Genomic DNA, 22348 nt, shown 5'->3' with positions numbered 1-22348 from the left:
AGGGCCTATCAAAATTTTACATGTGCATACCCTATAAACAAGCAATCCTTCTAGGAGTTAATCCTAAAGAGTTGTGCTCAAAGTAGCAGTGGCTGAAAACAGTATAATGATTAAGAGCACAGATATCTAAGTCACATAGACCAAGGTTCCAATCTCAGTTCTGTCCTTCACTTGTTACATAGGGAAACTATACCCATCTCTTTTAGTCTCCATTTTTTTTTCTAGAAAGCTTTTATAGAGTTGTTGAAAGATCAAATTAAATAATGAAAGCAAAGCATCTAGCACAGCCTCTGACCCATTAAGCACTTTAATAAAGGTAGCCATTACATAGTAAGGCCGACAGAGCTTAGAAGTTAAAATAACTATGACATGTTCTCACTGACAGTGAAGGGTGTTACAAATAGGGTGAAGGTGAAAACTAGAATAAATCTTGTGGTGTTGGAATGGAATTGAAGGTGTCAATCTGAATTGGTGTCAATCTGAACTGAATTATATATACTGAGGCGTCAATCTATATACATATATATAGAAGAGCATCAATTCTGATATTGAATCTGAATTCAATATATATAGAACAGCATCAATTCAGATATCATATATATACATACATATATATACACATATATATGGTGTTTTTTGTTTTTGTTTTTTATTGAGACAGAGTCTCGCTCTGTCACCCAGGCTGAAGTGGATCTTGGCTAACTGCAACCTCTGCCCCGCCGGGGTTCAAGCAATTCTGCCGCCTCAGCCTCCTGAGTAGCTGGGATTACAGGCTTGTGCCACCAAGCCAGGCTAATTTTTTGTATTTTTAGTATAAAAGGGGTTTCACCATGTTGGCCAGGCCAGTCTCGAACTCCTGTCCTCAAGTGATCCACCTGCCTCAGCCTCCCAAAGTGCTGGAACAGGTGTGAACCACCGCACCTGGCCCTGTTCAATGTATATTGATAAACATAAGCAAAATGGTGTACATGTGCTATGGTTTCAACGTGTCCCCTCCAAAACTCAGGTGTTGAAACTTAATGGCCAATGTGATGATATTACGAGATAAGGTCTTAAACAGGTGATTAGGCCATGAGAGCTCCTCCCTTATGAATGAGATCAGGCGCTCTTATAAAAGGGGTTGGTGGAGAGAGTTCCTCTCTTGCTCTTCAGCCTTCCAATATGTGAGGATGCAGGACAAAGTCCCTCACCAGATGCCACTGCCTTGATTTTGAACTTCCCAGCCTCCAGCACTGTATGAAATAAATTTCTGTTCTTTATAAATTACTCAGTCTGTAGTATTCTATCATAGCAGCACAAAACAGGTAAGATCATATGTATATATACAAATGTGTGTATGTATTTATATGTGTGTGTACACATATATACACAAATTCCCTCACTTTGTCTACTGAAAGGGCCTGGGAGCAGTGACACCTCGATATCAGCTAACATACCTAGCACCTAGATCTTGGCTTCTAAAAATCATTCTTTACTAAAAGGAAGCAGGGCTCCTTCGAGAAATGGCTGAATCCAGAGCTGAGACAGGGTAAGCACAAGATAAGCTTGGAACATCTTGCTGTGCCTGAAAATATTTGTTGATAAGTTCAAGGAATCATGGAGACATTCAAAAGCAAACAAAAGCAACTTGAAAGGGCTGCCCAAATCCGGGACAAATATTCAAGGGTAGTTAAATATTATAAAACACTAAACAAAAAGAGAAAACTGTAAATTCAGACTGATACAAATAAATGAATTGAAGGTCTAATAAGAAATTGAATATATTCAAAATTTCACAATTCTGCCCCACAAAAGTTATTAATTACAAAGGAAAAAAGAACAAGTTTACAGTTGAGAACACTAACACACAACACTTTATCAAAGTTAGCATCAGTAATAGGACAAATCAAAACTGTGCACCACCTGATAAGATGCAATGGGAAGAACGTGGCATCTCTTCGGTGATATTCCTGCCAAAGATGCATAAGCTAAATCTAAAATCAGACAAACTCAAGTCATGAAACAATCTACAAATTAACTGGCCTGCAATTTTCAAAATTTTAAGGTCATGGAAAGATCAAGGAACTATTTCAGAATACACAGATACAACAATTCAATATAAACATCTAATTTTAAACTAAATCCTTTACTTATAACAGAAATTATTGGGAAAAGACAATTGGTAAAACAAAACTCAAATGAAATTAGGTGGTAATAATGTATCAATGTTTCATTAATGTAATAAGGTTACATGTGTTCATATATTGATGTAAATTTCCCAGTTCTGATGGATATACCATGATTATGAAGGAGAATGCTCTAATAAATACTCCAAATATTCAGGTGCATTAGGTAGTAAATTCCTCTCAAATAGTCCAGGGAAAAATATTCTTCTTCATAACATACTTCCAACTTTTGGGGAAGACAGATTATTTCACAACAGAAAACAAATTCTTAAAAATATTTTTTCACTGAGGGAAAAAATAATAAAGGCTCTAGAATCTGACTTCCAAGTTCATATCCTGATTTCACTACTTATGACATATGCCATTTTGGCAAACACATCACTGAAGTTCAATTTAACCATCTATTGCGTTCATGGTGCCTAGAGGTCATCCAAAAGATGTCCAGGAGGCAAGTGATATTTGGGTCCAAAGGCCTAAGTGGGGGGTCTTCGGCACAGAAGAGTATGATTGATGCCTGGTGAATAAGTAAGATTGCATTAGAAGAGTGTATACAGAATGAGAAGAGATTTCTTTAACATATAAAGGTTAGGAAGAGGATGAAAAGGCTAAAAGAAGTTAAGAAGTACTGGTAAGAGAAGAAACTGAGGAAAAGTTATTGTTAAAATACTGAATTATAATTATCTTCTCAATTCAAAAAGTAATTCTCAACTCAGAATTAAACTTTTAGGACAAGACTATTTATAAATTCACTGAACTAAGAATATATGTGCCAATACAAAGAGTGCTATTAACGTTATTTTCCAGATAAGTCTAGGACATTGCATGCAACATGACTGAAGCACAGAATGCCAATTGTATGATTTCAATTTCACTACTCGTTTCTCTCACTTCCAGAAGACACCTTCTTCCTTCTTCCTCTACAGAAAAAGTTTACACAAGAGATGGAATCACTAGATATTAGAGTAGGAAAGGACTTTAGAGACTATCTCATTCAATTCCATCATTTTACCAAAAAGAAAATAGGGACTGTAAAACACTGAAGAAGAAATAATGCAGTCTGGCACACAGAGCTTAGAAATCTTCACTTAGCCCTAATAGCAAATAAACAGCTGGACGAACTAAAAATTAACAACTCTCCATAGATCTGTCAGAGAAGTGAAGTCTCAAGAAAACTGCTGCTCCCCAAAACTAAGGAAACAAACAGGGAGCTACAGAGAATCACAATTTTGGAACAGAAAGAGCCAATGCAGGAAGTAGGAAAACCTGAACTGGGAGGAATTGCTACTAGCTTGGTGTGAACCAGCCTGAGAGATAAAAACTCCAGGGGGACCCAGTCACAAGGGAGCCCCACACTTTTGTGACTTTTACCTCCAGGAGCTCTACCAGGTCCTCACAGTGAATATCAGAGAAAAGTTCCCTCATTCTTCTGGCATAGGGAAGAGAAAAGACAATTCTGCTTTTGTTAACAAGGCCTGCCCTCGGGAGAAACTATTTGCCACAGCCTAACCTGTTGAGGTTCTATCAGAGCTTAACTGACCTGGGAGAAGACAAATACCCAACTCCAGCTGCCTCTGGTCTTCCATGCAAGGGAAGAGAATACACAACTCCAGCCCCTCCAGACACTCTGCCCCATCTAAGGGGAGAAAAAACTGAGAAGCAATGGTGAAGTTCAGACCCAATGGGCACAGGGTCAGTAAAAGACTGAGACCTAACCATAAGTCTATAGAATGCTTCTCCTTCCCCACTCCTGACCACTACATTACTAAGGTCTATTTATAGCAGTTCCTTTTGCCCCATACATCATGTCTGGCTTGCAACAAAAAATTGCAAGGCATACTAAAAGGAAAAAAAAAAACAGAAAGAAAAAACACAGTTTTGAAGAGACGAAACAAGCATATGGCAGGAATGCTGGAATCATCAAAACAGAAAAAAATTTTAAAACTATGATTAATATGCCTTATAAGGATTTAATGAAAAAAGTAGACAGCATACAAGAGCAGAGAGATAATGGGAGCAGAATGATGGTAAAGTGTAAGAAAGAATAAAAAAGAAATGCTAGAGACAAAAAAATACTATAACAGAAATGAATGACTATGAGAATTGGTTCATTAGTAGATGGGACACAGGCTAAGGAAAGAATCTCTTAGCTTGATATGACAATAGGAATTTCCAAAACTGGAACGTCAAGAGAAAAAAGACTGGGGGGGGGGGGGGGGGGGAAACAGAACAGAACAGAACAGAACATCTCAGAACTGTGAGATAACTAAAAATGGGGTAATAAACACAGACTGGGAATACCAGAAGAAAAAAGAGAGAAAGGAACAGAAGAAATATTTGAAGCAATAATTACTGAGAATCTCCCCCAATTAATGACACACCAAACCACAGATTCAGGAAGCTCAGAGAACATTGAGCAGGATCAATGCCAAAACAAAACTTGCTGTTAGGCATCCCATATAAAAACATCAGAAAATCAAAGCTAAAGAGAAAATATTGAAAGAAGTCAAACAGGAAAAACAAATCTTACTTCTAGGAGACCAAAGATAAGAATTACATCCAATTTCTCAGAAGCCATGCAAGCAAGAAGGGTAGAGTGAAGTATTTACAATGTTGAGAGAAAAAAAAAAACAAAAACCACCACCCTAGAATTCTGTGCCCAGTTAAATTATCCTTCAAAAGTGAAGGAGAAATAAAAACTCTCAAATAAAAATTGAGGGCATTCGTTGCCAGTAGACCTGTGTGCAAGAAATATTAAAAAGCTCTTCACAGACAAGAAAAATGGCATGGGTAAGAAGCGCAGATCTACGCAAACAAATGAACATCATCAGAGAATAAATGAAAGTAAAATAAAAACTTTTTTTTTATTCTTAATTGATCTAACAGATAAAAGGTTCTTCAATTATGTGTGTGTGTACGCATGTGCGTATGTATGCTGATGTATAACTGAAAGTAATGATACAAGGGACAAGAAGGAGGGATTAGTAATATTTTATTTTAAAATACCTAAAACAACCTGTGAAGCAGAATTGTGTTATTTGAAGCTGGACCTTCAAAGTAAAAGCAGTATACTGTTATTCGAAATTTGTAAATGTATAGTGCAAACTCTAGGGCAACCACTAAAAAAGTAAAAAAAGAACAAAAACAAAAAAGTATAACTGATATGCAAGAAAGAGAAAATAAAATTAAAACCACAAACGTGGGAAAAGAGTAACAGACAAAAACAGGACTAAGGAACAAGAGAAACAAATACAAAACACTAACAAATAAGGTTATTCACATAACATATTAATAATCACCTCGAACATCAATAGTTTAAATGTACCAATTAAAAAACAGATTGTCAGAGTGGATCAAAAAACAAGATCCAACTATATGTTATCTACAAGAAACCCACTTTAAATATACAAACAAATATAGATTAAAAGCTATACTAATCAAAGAAAATGGTAGGAGTTATATCAATTTCAGATAGAAGAGACTACAGACCAAAGAAAGTTAACAAGGAAAGAGGAATATTTCATGATCATAAAGGAGTCAATTCTCCAAAGAGACAAAATAATTTTTAATGTGAATGCACCTAACAGAGTATCAAAATACATGCAGCAAAAACTAACAGAACTGCAAGGAGAAACAGTTGACTCCAACTTGCAGACTTTAACACACACTATCAAAAATGGACAGATCCAGCAGGCAGAAAATTATTGACATAGTTGAACTCAACATTATCAATCAACTGGATGCAATGGATATCTATAGACCATTTCAAACAGCAGCAGCAGAATACATATTCTTCTCAAGCTTACATAGAAAGTTCACCAAGACAGAGCAATTCTGGGCCACAAAACACACATGAACAAATTTAAGAATAGTAATCATGTCTACTATCAGGCTACATAAACTAGAAATCAGTAACAGAGATAGCTGGAAAATCCCAAAATACTTGGAGATTAAACATACTTCTAAATAAAACATGGGTTAAAAAAAAAATCTCAAGATAAATTTAAAATATCTTGAACTAAATGAAAATGAAAACACAACAAAAATTGTGAGACACAATTTTTATTTGAGAGTTTTTATTTCTCCTTCACTTTTGAAGGATAATTTCGCTGGGCACAGAAATTGTGACATGCAATGAAAGCAGTGCTTAGAGGAAGATTTACAGCATTAAATGCATACGTTTGTTAAAAGAGAAGATCTAAAATCAAACATCTAAGCTTCCACTTTAGGAAACCAGAAAAAGAAGAGCAAATTAGGTCCAAGTAAGCAGAAGATAATAATAAAAATTAGAGAAAATCAATGGAACTGAAGACAGGAAATCAATAGAGAAAAATTAACAAAATCAAAAGCTGGTTCTCTGAAAAGATAAATAAAATCAATAAGCCTCTAGCCAGGCTCAATAAGAAAAAAAAGAAAAGAAAAGAAAAGAAAGGATACAAATTGCCAATATCAGAAATGAAAGGGATCACTACAGCGCCTATGGGTATTAAAATAATAATAAAGGAATACTACGAAGATGTCTAGGCCCACAAATTTGATAATCTAGATGAAATAGACCAATTCCTTGAAAGAAACAATATGCCAAAACTCATACAAGAGTAAATAGACAATCTGAATAGGCCTATATCTATTAAAGAAATTGAGTCAATAATCAGTAACCTTCCCAAACAGAAAGCACCAGGTCTAGAAATCACTGATGAATTCCACCAAACATTTAAGGAAGAAATTATACCAATTCTCTATAATCTCTTTCAGAAGCTAGAAACATAGAGAATACTTCCTAACTCATTCTATGAGGCCAGCATCATCCTAATACCAAAATCAAAGACATTACAATAAAGAAAACAAAAAATACAGACCAATATCTCTCATGAACACAAATGCAAAAATCTTCAACAAAATATTAGCCAATCAAATCCATCAGTGTATAAAAAGAATTATAGGCCAGACATGGTGGCTCACACCTGTAATTCCAGCACTTTGGGAGGCTGGGGTGGGAGGATCACTTGAGCCCAGGAGTTCGAGACCAGTCTTGGCAACATAGGGAGATTCCATCTTTACAAAAGGTTGTTAGAAAGAAAAATATACACCATGATCAAGTGGGATTTATCCCAGGTATGCAAGACTGATTCAACATTCGAAAATCAATTAATGTAATCCATCACATCAACAGCCTAATGAAGAAAAACAAAATCACATAATCTTATCAATAGATGCAGAAAAAGTATTTGACAAAATCCATTATCTATTAATGATAAAAACTCTCAATAAACCAGAATTAGAAGGAAACTTCCTCAATTAATAAAGAATATTTAAAAACCTGCAGCTAACATTATACTTAATGGTGAAAAACCTGAAGCATTCAAGATCAGGTACAAGACAAGGATGTCCCCTCTCACCACACCTTTTCAACATCATACTTAGAGCCTTACTAATACAAAAGAAAAGGAAAAGTATACAGATTAGGAAAGAAAAAATAATTGTCTTTGTTCACAGAGGACATGATTACATAAAAAAGTCTGTGGAAAGAATCAACGACGACGACGAAACGAATTTAAAAAAAGGCCAGGTGTGGTGGCTTATGCCTGTAATCCCAGGACTTTCGGAGGCTGAGGCAGGCAGATCACCTGAGGTCAGTAGTTTGAGACTGGCCTGGCCAATGTAGTGAAACCCTCTCTCTACTAAAATACAAAAATTAGCTGGGCGTGGTGGCATACACCTGTAGTCCCAGCTACCTAGGAAGCTGAGGCAGGAGAATCGCTTGAACCCGGGAGACAGGGATACAGTAAGCCAAGATCACACGACTGCACTCCAGCCTGGGTGACAGAGCGAGACCCTGTCTCAAAAAACAAAACAAGCAAAACACACACACACACACACACACACACACACACACACACACACGAGGTTATAGCAAGGTTACAAGATACAAATACACAAATCAACAGTTTTCTTATATGCCAGCAATGAACAAATAAAATTTGCATGAACACCCCCAAAAATAAAGAACTCAGATATAAATCTAACAAAATATGTAAGATCTATATGAAGAAAACTATAAAACTTTGATAAAAGAAATCAAAGAACTAAATAAATGGAGTGCATGTTCACAGACAGGAAGACTCAATATTGTCAAGATGTCAGTTCTTCCCAACTTGATCTACAGATTCAACACAATCCCAATAAAAATCCCAGCAAATTATTTTGTAGATACTGACAAACTAATTCTTAAGTTTATATGGAGAAGCAAAAGAGTCAGAACAGCCAATTCAATATTGAAGACAAAGAATAGAGTCAGAGGACTGGCACTGACTTCAAGTCCTACTTGAAGCTACAGTAATCAAGACAGTGTTGCATTGACAAACAAATAGACAAACAGATCAATGGAACATAATAAAGAGACCAGAAATAGACTCACATAAGTAAAGTCAACTGATCTTTGACAAAGGAGAAAGACAATGCAATGGAGCAAAGAAAGTCTTTTCAACAAATAGTGCTGGAACAACTGGACATCTATATGCAAAAAGTGAATCTAGACACAGACCTTACGACCTTTCCAAAAATTAACTCAGAAAGGATTACAGACCTAAATGTGAACTGCAAAACTATAAAAGTCCTAGAAGATAACAAAGGAGAAACCTAGATGGCCTTGGGTGGTGGCAATGATTTTTCAGATACAACTACAAAGGCACAATCCATGAATGCAACAACTCATAAGCTGGACTTCATTAAAATTTAAAACTTCTGCTCTGGGAAAGACAATGTCAACAGAATGAGAAGTTAAGCCACATACTGGGAAAACATATATGTAAAATTCATATCTGATAAAGAACTATTATCCAAAATATACAAAGAACTCTTACAATTCAACAAGAAAATAAACAACCCAATTTAAAAATGGGCCAAAGACCTGAGCAGATACCTCAGAGAAGATATACACATAGTAGGTAAGCATATGCAAACATGCTCAACATCCTATGTCATTGAGGAACTGCAAATTAAAACAACGAGATACTATGATATACCTACTAGAATGGCCAAAATTCAAAACACTAACACCACTAAATTCTGGTAACAATATGGAGCAACAGAAATTCTCACTCATTGCTGGTGGGAATGAAAATAGCACAGCCACTTTGGAAAGTAGTGCGGATATTTCTTACAGAACTAAACATACTCTTACCACATGATCCAATGACTGAAATCCTGGAAATTTACCCAAACGAACTGAAAACTTCTTTCCACATAAGAACCTGCACACAGATGTTTACAGCAGTTTACAGTAGCTTTATTTATAATTGCCAAAAGTTAGAAGCAACCAAGATGTCCCTTAGGAGCTGAGTGAAAAAATAAACTGTGATACATCCAGACAATTGACTATTACTCAGCACTCAAAAGGAATGGGCTATCAAGCCATGCAAAGACATGAAGTAACCTTACATGCACTTACGACTAAGGGAAAGAAACCAATCTGGAAAAGGCTGTATATGAAATTACTCCAACGATATGACATTCGGGAAAAGGCAAAACTATGGAGACAGTAAAAAAGATCAATAGTTGCCAAGGGGGCTGGGAGGAGGGAGGAATGAATAGGAGGAGCACAGATGATTTTTAGAGTAGTGAAACTACTCTATGATACTACAATAGTGGATACTACGAGTCATTTACATTTGTCAAAACCCACAGAATGTACAACACCAAGAGAGAAACCCAATGTAAAACTATGGACCCTGGGTGACACTGATATGAATGATATGTGTTTATGCACTGTAGCATCACCACTCTGGTGTGGCATGTTGACAGCAAGCAGGCTGCAAATACGTGGGCACAGGGAGTATATAGGAGAACTCTCATTTCTCTCTGCTTAATTTTACTGTGAAACTAAAACTGCTCTAAAAAAGAGAGTGTATTAATTAAAAAAGAAAAAATATAAAGGTTTTGTTAAACTACAGTTGATAATAGAGAACAGCATGACCATTTTGGGCTTTCCTGTACTCATTCTAGGAAGAAAACTGTCCTAAGTAGCAAATTTTTAACACTATACAACATTGTGCTTTGTTCTATTACATAACAAATAAAGAAAAAAATGTCCTAAGATTTGTAAACAAGAGCTAAGAGCAACAAGTGCTGCATGTGTAACAATGTCACAACACTTGTCTGATGAACAGTTTACACCCTGCATATATCTCCCTATAACACTCCCCCTTCCTAAAGCTCTAGTCCAAAGACGGAACTTCTCAGAGAATGTTTTTAGAGATGATGCACAAACCTTTTCCATCTCGAGGGGGAGCCCCCTTTGCTTTAAAGCTATCCACTGGTGCCTTTGTATCGGTTTCCAAAGCAATACTTATCTGTATTTCAGACTTGAATTTGGTGTATTTATTACTCAGCAACTGGTACCATTTTGGTGCCTAGAGAATAACAAAATAACAAAACACCTACTAGTTAATAAGGGAAAAAAAATATTGGGAAATGCTATATGGTTCTAAATAAATTTCTTGTAGCTTTTCAGTACTTTATCCTCTATAAACAATTTTTTTTCACATTTTTCTCAAAACAAATTAATCCTCCTTAGGAAGCCATCAGCTGAATTTTCCTCTGGAAAAACTATGTAGAAGTTTAAATTGTTTTCTTTGCTTGTCTTCTATGCTTCAAGAGGTAAAATATTAAAAGGAAGAAAGCATAATATATTTCTTTCTACCTTTCACCTTATAGCCCCAATGTCACTCCATCCCTTAAGCAACACAAAAAACTACCAGTTTTCTAATTCCTGAACCTCTATCTTCTCATATTTTAAAAGTATACCTTTTCTTTCTGCCATAGACCTGCTTCGTTCTGCTTATATCAATAAGCAAAGGAAAATCTTGGATGGATGGCTCATGCCTGTAATCCTAACACTTTGGAAGGCCGAGGTGGGCACATCACTTGAGTCCAGGAGTTCAAGACCAGCCTGGGCAACATGGCGAAATCCCGTCCGTCTCTAGTAAAAATACGAAAAATTAGCCAGGCATGGTGGTGCACACCTGGGAGGCTGAGATGGGAGGATTGCTTGAGCGTGATAAATTGAAGCTGCAATGAGCCATGATCAGCCAGCCTGAGCAACAGGAGTGAGACCCTGTTGCAAAAAAAATAAATAAATAAGAAAAAGAAAAAAGAAAATCTTATTAGTGTTAATAAAAAGCATTAACAAAATACTAACGTCAAGGACTGATGGAAGAGTGGTGGATTATGAACCAGGTACTTGACTGATATTGAAACAAAACCCTTCTTACAGAATAAAGCATCCTAAATTATTTTAATATCCCCACTAGGCCAACCTCAGAAATTCTAGTACTCAAGACCACCTGAAAAATATCATGCCTACATATATTATTAGTGCAGGAATCACTGGTCAGTGGGAACACCATCTCAGCATTTTTTTACTCTGATAATTTGTTATATAAAGATATAGTAGATAGTGCTTATATTGTCTTTGTTATATAAAGACATTAATAAATGGTGCCTATACTGCTATTTTACATTCAAGTCATGTTTGATAAGTAAAACAGAATTAAGTAGGCCATAGGTTTAAATAAAAATCAACAACCTAATTTTTTAAAGATAAAAACACATAATACAGTTTGTTGATGTATTTCTTATGACAAATATGTTATAATTTTGAATATAAGCCTGAAAGAAAGATTTCCAGCTACTCAGAGAATTGATGACTTTTTCTGTTACATAACTCAGAAAAATAAGTCTGGATTTTTTTCTGTTTATATTTATTTACGGAGAATCAATTTATTTTGAACTTCAAATATTGTACCATCCATTTCAAATATTTATGCTGACAAACAGGAGAGAATAAGCAATACAGCATTTGGTTTAAATAACTGAGCCATTTCTCCCTAACTTTGATTACAAATACATTGACAAATTGTCCTAAAGGACAAGGGGACAAGGAATGCCAAGAGTATTTAAAGGCGTGACCTCATCCCTCAGATACCCTCCTAAGAGGATTTACCTTCTCTGCAACTAAACTGACTGCAGAAGTGTCTTCTAGACATTTGCACGTTACATGAGAGAAGGTGGTTAAGAGAAACATCAAGAACCCAATCAAGGCCCAGGGTCTAAAACTAAAAACGAAAAACCTTTTCAGGATAAGATTTAGGGGCAGAGAGGTAATGAGTACCAAGGATGGGAGGAAAGCAAGTCCTCTTTTAAAGCATTTTAAAATTGCAGTTTCTTTTAAATTATTCCAACCTCAGGCTAGGCTGACTGATCATATGCAAATATCATTGCTATCAGCAGCAAAAACATTAGTAAGAGATAAATTTTTCTTCACAGAATACTAATTTAAGATTCAAATCAAGAAAGGAGTTTTAAATAAAAAGAAGATATTATTTTAATTTTTTAGCTTTTTTTCCCCCTTAAGAAAATTATGACCCAAGACAAGCAGAAACATCACAAGGGAGGTTTCTAAAGGCAGTCACATACGAAAAGGGCAGAAGAGACTCAAAGCCCTAAGCAGCGGCTGGGCGCGGTGGCTCACGCCTGGAATCCCAGCACTTTGGGAGGCCCAGGCAGGCAGATAATGAGGTCAGGAGTTCGAAACTATCCTGGCTAACATGGTGAAACCCCATCTCTACTAAAAATAAAAAAAATTTAAAAAAAACTTAGCCGGGCATGGTGGCAGACACCTGTAGTCACAGCAACTCGGGAGGCTAAGGCGGAAGTATGGCGTGAACCCAGGACTTGGAGCTTGCAGTGAGCTGAGATAGCGCCACTACACTCCAGCCTGGGCAACAGAGCAAGACTCCATCTCAAAAAAAAAAAAAAAAGCCCTAAACAGCACCATATTAAATAATAAAAGTCACTATCACAGGAATCAGGACGATTCTGAGTTCCTTTTCTTGGGAGTAGTGGGGCAGAGAGAGAGGTACTGGTTAGATAACATCAAGTGTGTTTCAATAAGTTCACTTGCTCTGACTGCTATGCAAGGAGCAGGAAGCAGGGAAGCTATTATGATAGCCAAGGTAAGAAACAATAGCAGCTAAGTTTGGAGTGGCAGCAGTGAAAAGGAGAATAGCAGAGAGATCAGGAGGGAAAAAACCCAACTGGAATAGGTGGTTATGGGGGAAGGAAAAGGAAAAATGTCAAGGAAGACTTCTGTATTTCTAACTTGTATAACTGAAAGGGGAGTGGCGACAATTCACTGAAGCAGGCAACATTGGAAGAGGATTAACCACCTTTAAAAGGAAAGCTCGGGGACTAGGCATGTTAAGCTTCTGACAATAGCAACTTGGATACAAGTGAGTTCAGAGACTTTTTTTGAGAAAGACAGTTCTTGGCCAAGAAAATGATTAAAATGTTGAGATCTTCTAAATCTAATTCATAAACTAAAACATAAGAACTGCCATACTGACTGGGTGCAGTGGCTCACGCCTGTAATCTCAGCACTTTGGGAGGCTGAGGCAGGCAGATCACCTGAGGTGAGGAGTTTGAAACCAGCCTGGCCAACATGGCAAAACTCCAACTAAAAAGACAAAAATTAGCCAGGCGTGGTGATGAGCGCCTGTAATCCCAGTTACTCAGGAGGCTGAGGCAGGGAGAACTGCTTGAACTTGGGAAGTGGAGGTTGCAGTGAGCCAAGATTGTGCTACTGCACTCCAGCCTGGGTAACAGAGACTCCATCTCAAAAAAAAAAAAAAAAAAAAAAAAAAAAAAGAACTGCCATGTTAGCTTAAGCCTATGATTGATCAGGTCTAGTATTTCACGTCCTTTTCATCAATCTGTTATCTACTGAAAATAATCAACTGTCTAACATAATCATTAGCAAAACATCAAAAGGGCAATACCTGCTTTGTTTCTTGGGCGGTTCTTAAATCCAGAACGATGTAACCTATGGTTTCCTTGGCTGAAGTTATAGGATCCAAGGCAAAACACTGGAGTTTGATAGGAGTACGTTGCAGCCTATAACAAAACATGTGATAAATAAAATGGTTTTTGCTTAATAAACTTTCTATTAGCCTTGAAAATATTACCTATTATCAAGATACTTATAATTTTGTTGGATAAAACTATATCTATTTTATATTGTCTAAAAAACTCTTCAACAGGCAAGAACTAGGCCAGGTGCAATGGCTCACACCTGTAATCCCAGCACTTTGGGAGGCCGAGGCAGGCAGATCGCAAGGTCAGGAAATCGAGACTATCCTGACCAACATGGTGAAACCCCATCTCTACTAAAATACAAAAAAAAAAAAAAAAATTAGCTGGGTGTGGTGCCACACGCCTGTAATCCCAGCTACTCAGAATCCCTGTATTCCCCTACTGAGGCAGGGGAATCACGTGAACCTGGGAGGCGGAGGTTGCAGTGAGCCCAGATCACACCACTGCACTCCAGCATGGGCGACAGAGCAAGACTCCAAAATAAAAAAAAAATAAAGAGGCAAGAACTATTAATTATATCTACTAACCTCTACACCAACTAAATATTATACAAAACATGTCAACATATTTTACATTCTTTCATCTAAGAAGCCATCACGTAGGTCAATGTTTCTCAAGCTTCTGTAACGTGTAAAACCTTCTGAAAGTAAAAAATTATCATGAATTTTCAGGATCTATTTTATTTTTCTTATACTGCAACATATATAAAACTAGAAATACATGCTTATAGCTCTTTTGTAGCTAAAAAAACAAACAGGAATATAAAATAAATTAAAATTTAAATTAATAATTTAAGACAATATTCTGAACGAATGATATTGGCTTGTTTAGCATGGGCTCTGTTTTAGTTGGGAACCCCTAAACTGGCTCATGCATTAAGCTGAATAAATTTTGCCACTGCTTTTATCTAGTGGAATTATTATAGAACTGCACTTAGCACAAACTCATCACATATAAATTCAATTTATCTGTATTTTCTCAGCCTACAACAATCAGAGTGGTACTAACCTGGCACTAACAAAATGGAAGCTCTAACAGCTCATAGCAGGACTCCATTACAGACACCACTAAAAGGAAATCCAACAATGATATTCTCTAAAGATGCAATAATTCTTCAAATAAATCCATGGACTACTCTAGCAATAGAGGCAAATTGAGTTTTCCTTGCTTTAACTTTCCATTTTGATTTAATTTAGTACTGAGAACAAGCAAGTATTAAAGTGACAACATGTTTCCCAGAAGAAAATAATTTTTAATCCTTTAATAAATAAGAGTATTGCTTTTATTGTTGTTGCTTGCTTCCAGTCACAGAGTTCACAAAAAATATATGCTATAACTTTAAGTCTATTTTATATACTAATAAAGTGGTTTTGTTTAAAATCAAACATAAATTAATTAGAAAGAAACCTTGATAGAATTACTTTCATAGCTTTTCACTGGATACCCTTCTATATATCCTTGGCAAGCCAGGTAAATATACAATAAGTAAATTAACAGAATTAATGAATTCCAACCATATTTAGTACTGAGTAGGTATCATCAAGGTATTTCTAGAATATCTACTGTCTCACACATAAGGAAAAAAAACCCCAAACAGCTCAGTGTAAGTGTAGTGTAAAAGCTTAGGCTTTGGAGCTGGACTGGCTGGGCTCTACCACTACTAAGCTAACAGACTCAAAGCAAGTTACTAATACTTAACCTATCAGGCCTCAGTTTCCTCATCTATAATACAGCGGAAATAAAAATACCAGCTTCATATTGTTGTTCTGATATTTAACTGTTTTTGTTGCAAAGCACTTTAAAAATTTCCTGTCACATTTAAAAAAACACTCAATAACTGTAATTATTACTATAACATAATGAGAGATACAAAATTTATAGGTTGAACATTCCTGATTTGAAATGCTCCAAATTCTAAAACTTTGAGTGCTGACGTAATGCCACAAATGGAAAATTCCACACACAAGCATTTAACACATACTTCATTTTATGAAAAATTTATTTAAAACATTATGTAAAACTACCTTTGACTGTGTATAATGTAAAACACAAATAAATTTCATGTTTAGACTTGGGTCCCATCCCCGAGGTATTTGATTATGCAGATATTCCAAAAATCTGAAACACTTCTGGTCGCAAGTATTAAATACTCAACCTGCATTTATTTATAACAGCCTGAAAAACAAGAAACCAATAAAGAAGCTACTTTAAAATGAAAATGATAATCACCTGTGCTGATGAAGTGCCTTCCTGTCAATTTCCCAGGCTAACTCAGTAGCAAATTCTGGCTGGTCAGTGTGGTCCACAGGATCAGTAGCCAACTGTTCTCCATCAAACTTTGCTTCCACTACAAGCATATGCTTTGGACGTTTGGGGAAATGGCGACCTGGAGAAACAGAATATACAGATTAATCAAAAGTGTACAAAAATCAAACAGGATCATTTAGCATGTGTTTTTTTGTTTGGTTGGTTTTTTTTAAGATGGAGTCTTACTCTGTTGCCCAGGCTGGAGTGCAGTGGTGCAATCTCAGCTCACTGCAACCTCTGCCTCCCAGGTTCATGCGATTCTCCTACCTCAGCCTCCCAAGTAGCTGGGATTACAGGCGCATGCCACCAAACCCAGCTAATTTTTGTATTTTTAGTAGAGACAGGGTTTTGCCACGTTGGACCTCCTGACTTCAGGTGATCTACCCGCCTCGGCCTCCCAAAGTGCTGGGATTACAGGCATGAGCCACCACACCCAGCCTACATGCATTTTTTAAAACTAGTATCTGTTAAGTGTGGTTGACATTCCATAAGCTACCTCACTAATGCAGGCTCACATATACACCCACCTTCATAATTCATAAGACACATGAATCAAATAGAAAGCTATAATTTACAAATATGTGCTTCTCAAACATTAGTGTGCACATGAATCACTTAGGGACCCTGTTAAAATGTAGATTCTGACTCAGTAGATTTAGGGTGGGCCTAAGATTCCACATTTCTAACAAGATCCAAGGTGATGTGAATGCTGCTGTCCTTGGTTCACACTTTGAGTAGGAATGATCTCAACAACATCTGGAATTAAAGACTTAATGTGATTACATGAATTTTAGATATTACTATAGCAGTACTTAATAGAGAACAGTCATCTGAAGAGCTGGGAAATAAATTAGTAAAAACAAACTTGTCTGCATCTTAATTTTTCCGTTAACTCAGTTAAGAATACTTTCCTGGTGAAATCCTATCTCTACTAAAAATGCAAAAAATTAGCCGGGCGTGGTGGCACGCACCTGTAGTCCCAGCTACTCGGGAGGCTGAGGCAGGAGAATAGCTTGAACCCTGGCGGCAGAGATCACAGTGAGCCGAGATCCTGTCACTGCACTACAGCCTGGGCAACAGAGCAATACTCTGTCTCAAAAAAAAAAAAAAAAAAAAAAGCATACTTTCCAAATTAGCTAAAGAAAAATAGCCACATAGATTCCTTCATTCTATTCTCAAGGACAACATTGTATACTATCAAGAAGTATTCAAATATTCTATCTACACATCACTTTTCATTTGTACTGCTAAACCCCATTTCATCAATGTTTACTGAAGACATATTCAGAGTCAGGTATTATATCAGATGGTGGAGTGCAAAATGAGTAAAACAGAGTACTTGCTCTAAAAAACCTGAGGGTCTAGTTAAGAGAAACAACCAAAAAAACTGAAAACAGAAAGCTAAAGAACATCAACGAAGAAACACTAAGAATCTTGCCCTGAGTCAACTAGTCCTCCTGTTTATAAATCTGGTAAGGTGGATCCTAGTGAGGGGAATTTTATCCACTGATTAATAAAGAAATCCCTGCTGCTACTCACTCTGGCGCAAGCTACTTGTGGGGGAAGTGTAGGAATTAAGCTGTTAAAAAGACCTTGACTCTAACCTTGTGAGTTTAAGCCTGAGGCTCTCACTGAAACTGTATTGGGAGTATTAACACACATCACACAGCTCTCCCAACTAGCATTAACAGAGGCCCCTCTCAGGACCTCATTTCTGCTGCTCCAAAAGATACCCAGCTTCCTCAAATGAAATGTCATATACGTCAAAGAACCTACATTTTCCATATTATTAGAACCAACAGCTTCCAACAAGCTTGAGAACAGAGGATGTGAAGTGGAACAAACAGGTGCCTGCCTTGCAGCGGAAGTGATACAGAGAGAATAGAAACCGTCTTCTTCCTCCTTGGAATCTAGTACATAGCCCAAATTTTGTACATGGTAAAAGCTTAACCATTTTCTTTTGAATAAAGGGCATTTCTAAAAGTGTAGTCAAGAAATTGCAAGTAACTCTTAAGGGCTATAGTCCCGAGTCCTCCGCCAATCCGAAGAGCTGGGAATACATGAGGGGAAATGAGACTGAAAAGGTAGGCAAGAGGTCTACCACAAAGGGCCATGTATGCCATTCTGAGAAATACAGACATAACCCTTTACGACACTGAAGGACTTTAAGAAAATCAGATTTGCATTTCAGAAAGATTATCCCCAGTGAGTAATGGAGGAAGTCTAGATGTTTCTGGAAAGGAAGAAAACATTCAAGAATCAGACTACTGAAAAGATTATTACAGTAAGTTAGGTGGATGATGAGTGCCCCTTACCAAGGCACTCACAATGGAAACTCATTCATTCAAAAACTTACATGTAGAATCTATTATTATTCAGAAATAAAATCAATTTTACATGGTGACCATCTGGAAGTTAGAAATGGAGAGTGAATCCAGGCTGAGGATGACTCCTAGGTTCTTGGCTTGAGGCAACAGCATGGTTATGATGAATGGAAATACAGTACAAACAAAAGAGAAGAATAGTTTGGAGGAAGGACCACATGCTAGTTTCGGGTATGTTTGTGGTAACAACCTAACTGACATCCTTGACTCCAGGTTCTCTTCCTTGCACACTGCTACTAAACTGAACTCGAGAAAAGCATTCTATTTAGGAATACATGAGGCCAATCTATTTCTTAGAACATTAATTCTAAACTGGCTTTCAAGGCCCATTTGCTCTAGTTGTACAAGCTCATTTCTTACCATGACATTTCTAAATATTCACCCTGGTCATCTTGCTGATCTTTTCAATGTTCCACCCACCATGCTCACCCTGGCACAAGTTACTTGGTTGGGAATCAAGCTGGTCAGAAAGACCTTGACTGCTAACGTTTTTAGTTTAAGCCTGAGGCTCTCACGTGAAACTTTGTATCAGGAGTATTAACACACATGGCAGGGCTCTCCCAGTTAGCACTAACAGGCCTCTCTCAGGACCTCATTTTCTGCTGCTCTAAAACCAGCTTCCCCAAATGAACTGCATGTATGTCCTGGGTTGTCAGATTGGCCTGGGTCGTCCATAGAATTCAACTGTCACATATCTAAAGCTCACTTATTACTTAAAGAACTTCAGCCATCCCGCCCACCCTACCCTCAAACCTATATTTACAATCCATATCACATATTTTAAATATTATACCCCAACATATTGTGTCCTGTGATCTCCCCACATGGACAGACCTCTACATCCTTGGAGGGAAAGTAGATGTTTGTTTTCTCATAGCATGGTCAGTTTTAAGTCTAAAAAGTGTTGTTAACCAAATTTGAAGGTTATTTCAGTCCTGCGTTTTTAAACAATAAGTAACCTAACAGCTAATAGTGCTCCAAATCTTTATGGCTTCTGGTCAGTCTCTTGTCCCAAAATTCAAAGATTAGGATTACAATGTTTCCTTTGCTCTCGTCCCTCACACAGCGCCAGGCCTTTATAAAATACTCTCCCATGGGGGAAAGAATGCAGCCAGGCCTCTGCTCTGGCTCAAGATGACTCCTTCTTAACATATTATTCGTAAAGTGTCCTCAATTCACCTGTTATCTCCTCTGCTCTCCACTTTCTTGCAAATCTGTTCTCCAACTACACTGAATGTAAGCAACATTTACTGAATGAATATAATGAAGCAAGGCAAAACGTGTCTTGCTTTTCCATACTTGAAGTGCTCTCTGCTCTTCCCTTTGCCTGGAATGCCCTTCCCTTTTTCACCTGACAAATTCCTAATCATCTGTAGGACCCAAAAAAACGCCACCTCCTCTGGTGAATCTTCCCCAGTTTCCTCAGACAGAGGTGGTCATTCATCAGGGTCTTTCATATCCCGATGAATTATTTGCTGACACACTCTCCAAGCTACATCCTTAGCTTTTTAGAATCAGGACTGTTGTTATTACATTCCCAGCACAGTGTGTGACACTCAATGAGTCCCCAATAAACAAATGTCATTCACCCAAAACACACTTTTTAAGAAATGTATAATATACCCTCTTAAGAACTGTAGTCCCCTGAGTCCTCCACCAAGACGTGTAAAGGCAATTGCCTCCGCAACACTCTGGAATTGCAGGAAACCTGTATTCAAGTCAAAGCTCTTACAAGTGCTATTATTGGGAACCGCTGATCAAAACGCGCTTCTCAGGACCACGTTCAGCTCATATATAAAAGCCATCGACGTGCTGCTTTGGATGAAAATCGTTTTCTCTAGATTCTCTGGGGCTATGGCTAGTCACGCTAAATATCACTTATTCCTAATAGCGCTCATATCCCTGGAGAGATTTTTAAATCAATTGCCTAACAGACTTCACTACGTACAACTTTGAACAAGTCTGTGGGGACCATAAAAACACAGATGACAGGGTTCTTAAGGTTAACAAGGCCTCGGTCCCACACTAATCTTTTAAAACTCGGGAGGCAGCAGTTGCAAAAGCAAGCCTCAGGCCGCTCACCTTCTAGGATGGACACGACGATGAGCAGTTGGTCGGATTTGGAGACCATGGTTGCGGTGGGCGGTCTGGGGGCGAAGTCGCCTGGGGGGAAGTGAGGTCCAGGTAAGTCGCGGGTAATCTGAGACCCCCAGCGGGACCCCCACTGCCCGCCCCGGGTCCCGGTCCCTGATGCCCGGACCCCGCTCCGCAGCCAGGTCCCACCGCCGTCTGCTGCAGCGCGCCCGGCTCCTCTGCCCCGAGCCGCCAGCCCAGACCCTAACTCTGCCCCGACTCAAGGAAAAAGCCGCTCTGCAGCCCTGCCAGTCTGCAAGCAGAGACTAGCCCGCCGCCCGAGGACCTTTTGCCGCCTGCGTAGCCGCTTTTCAAACGCCCCGGCGGCCGCAGCGGCAGCCGCCGCGCCCAGCTTCCGCCTAGCAACCAGGCCCGCAGGCCCAGTGCCCAGGGGAGGTTGGAGGACAAAGGGTGATAGAGACAGAGCAGTCAAGGCTAGAACGCCCGTCAGCGAGCTTCGCCTCCCGCCCTTTTACGCTCTGTTCCAGAGCCCTAAGGGGGACGCCTTCATTACCTCACAGCGCCCTCTGCTAGCCGGACGGGGAGAGGCGGACGACTTGGTGTGGGACCAGCTGCGCAGGCGCACTACTGCTGTAAACGCTTCCTGAAACTGCGTAGCCTATAAGGAGCAAGAGTGTAGCGTATTACGTGCTTTGTGCCTCAGCGACAACCTGAGAGTTGTGTTAGTGGGAATTAAAAAAACAAAAAAACCTAGCTTAGTTGAGGCACCCAGTGTCAACACTGCTTTAAAAATTAAATCACAGAAAAATAATAACTTAAATCTAAACTCTAAAGTCCCTAAATCGTGCTCACGCGGCACCTCAAATTTCCAACCTTTGAAAACAAGTAGCGTCAATAAGGTAATCACAGTACTTGTTGCAGCTGACGGTAAACTCCCCGAGAATTTCCTGTCCTTAGAAATTCCCCCTAAAACAAAAACATTGTCACGTGGGCAATGAAATATAAAGGTATAGGTTCTTCCACCCCCGATCACAAAGTTACTAGCAAAGTCAAAACCAAACATAAACAAGGCATTGAGATGCTGTCTGCCGATCCTTTCCACTTAACGTCTCCCAAATTCAGACTTAAGAAATGGTTCAAGACTTGTAAAGGGAACGGCCTCCTAAATACTACTCAAATTGCATGAAGCATGTATTCAAGTCAAAGGCAAAATTCTTTTGGAGGTTATCTAGCTTGAAACCTAAATAACCAAATTGGTTGGAGCGATCGTGGACACATTAAGTTTGGGAAAGATTCTGCTTCAGAAAACAAAAGTAAATCATAATAGAAAAATAAAGCTGTAGAGATGGCACTAGGTAGTGAACATAAGTCCGGCTTCTCCTATTACTTTCTTGTTTTGTAAATGTAGAAGTTATTTTGAGAGCAAATAATACAACATCACTATTGTTTTCTTCTTCCTCTTCTTCTTCT

General features: G+C 38.2%; 1 protein-coding gene across 4 annotated transcripts in view; it reads right to left on the bottom strand.

The window, feature by feature from the left end:
• CEP120 (centrosomal protein 120) overlaps positions 1-21766 on the bottom strand; it is a 76756-nt gene extending 54990 nt beyond the window's left edge. The window contains exons 1-5 of one of the 4 annotated variants that reach the window (XM_050795531.1): positions 21432-21766; positions 20867-20947; positions 16323-16479; positions 14000-14114; positions 10432-10573 (exon numbers count right to left, since the gene is read on the bottom strand). In XM_050795531.1, coding sequence (XP_050651488.1) covers positions 10432-10573; positions 14000-14114; positions 16323-16479; positions 20867-20915 — 463 coding nt within the window. In that variant the 5' untranslated portion in view covers positions 20916-20947; positions 21432-21766. The other 3 variants (XM_050795532.1, XM_050795533.1, XM_050795534.1) reach the window with 3 other exon arrangements.
• Positions 21767-22348: the final 582 nt, after the last annotated feature.

Source organism: Macaca thibetana, chromosome 6, assembly GCF_024542745.1.
Source record: "Macaca thibetana thibetana isolate TM-01 chromosome 6, ASM2454274v1, whole genome shotgun sequence".
NCBI lineage: Eukaryota > Metazoa > Chordata > Mammalia > Primates > Cercopithecidae > Macaca > Macaca thibetana.
This window is presented reverse-complemented; position numbering and strand designations above follow the sequence as displayed.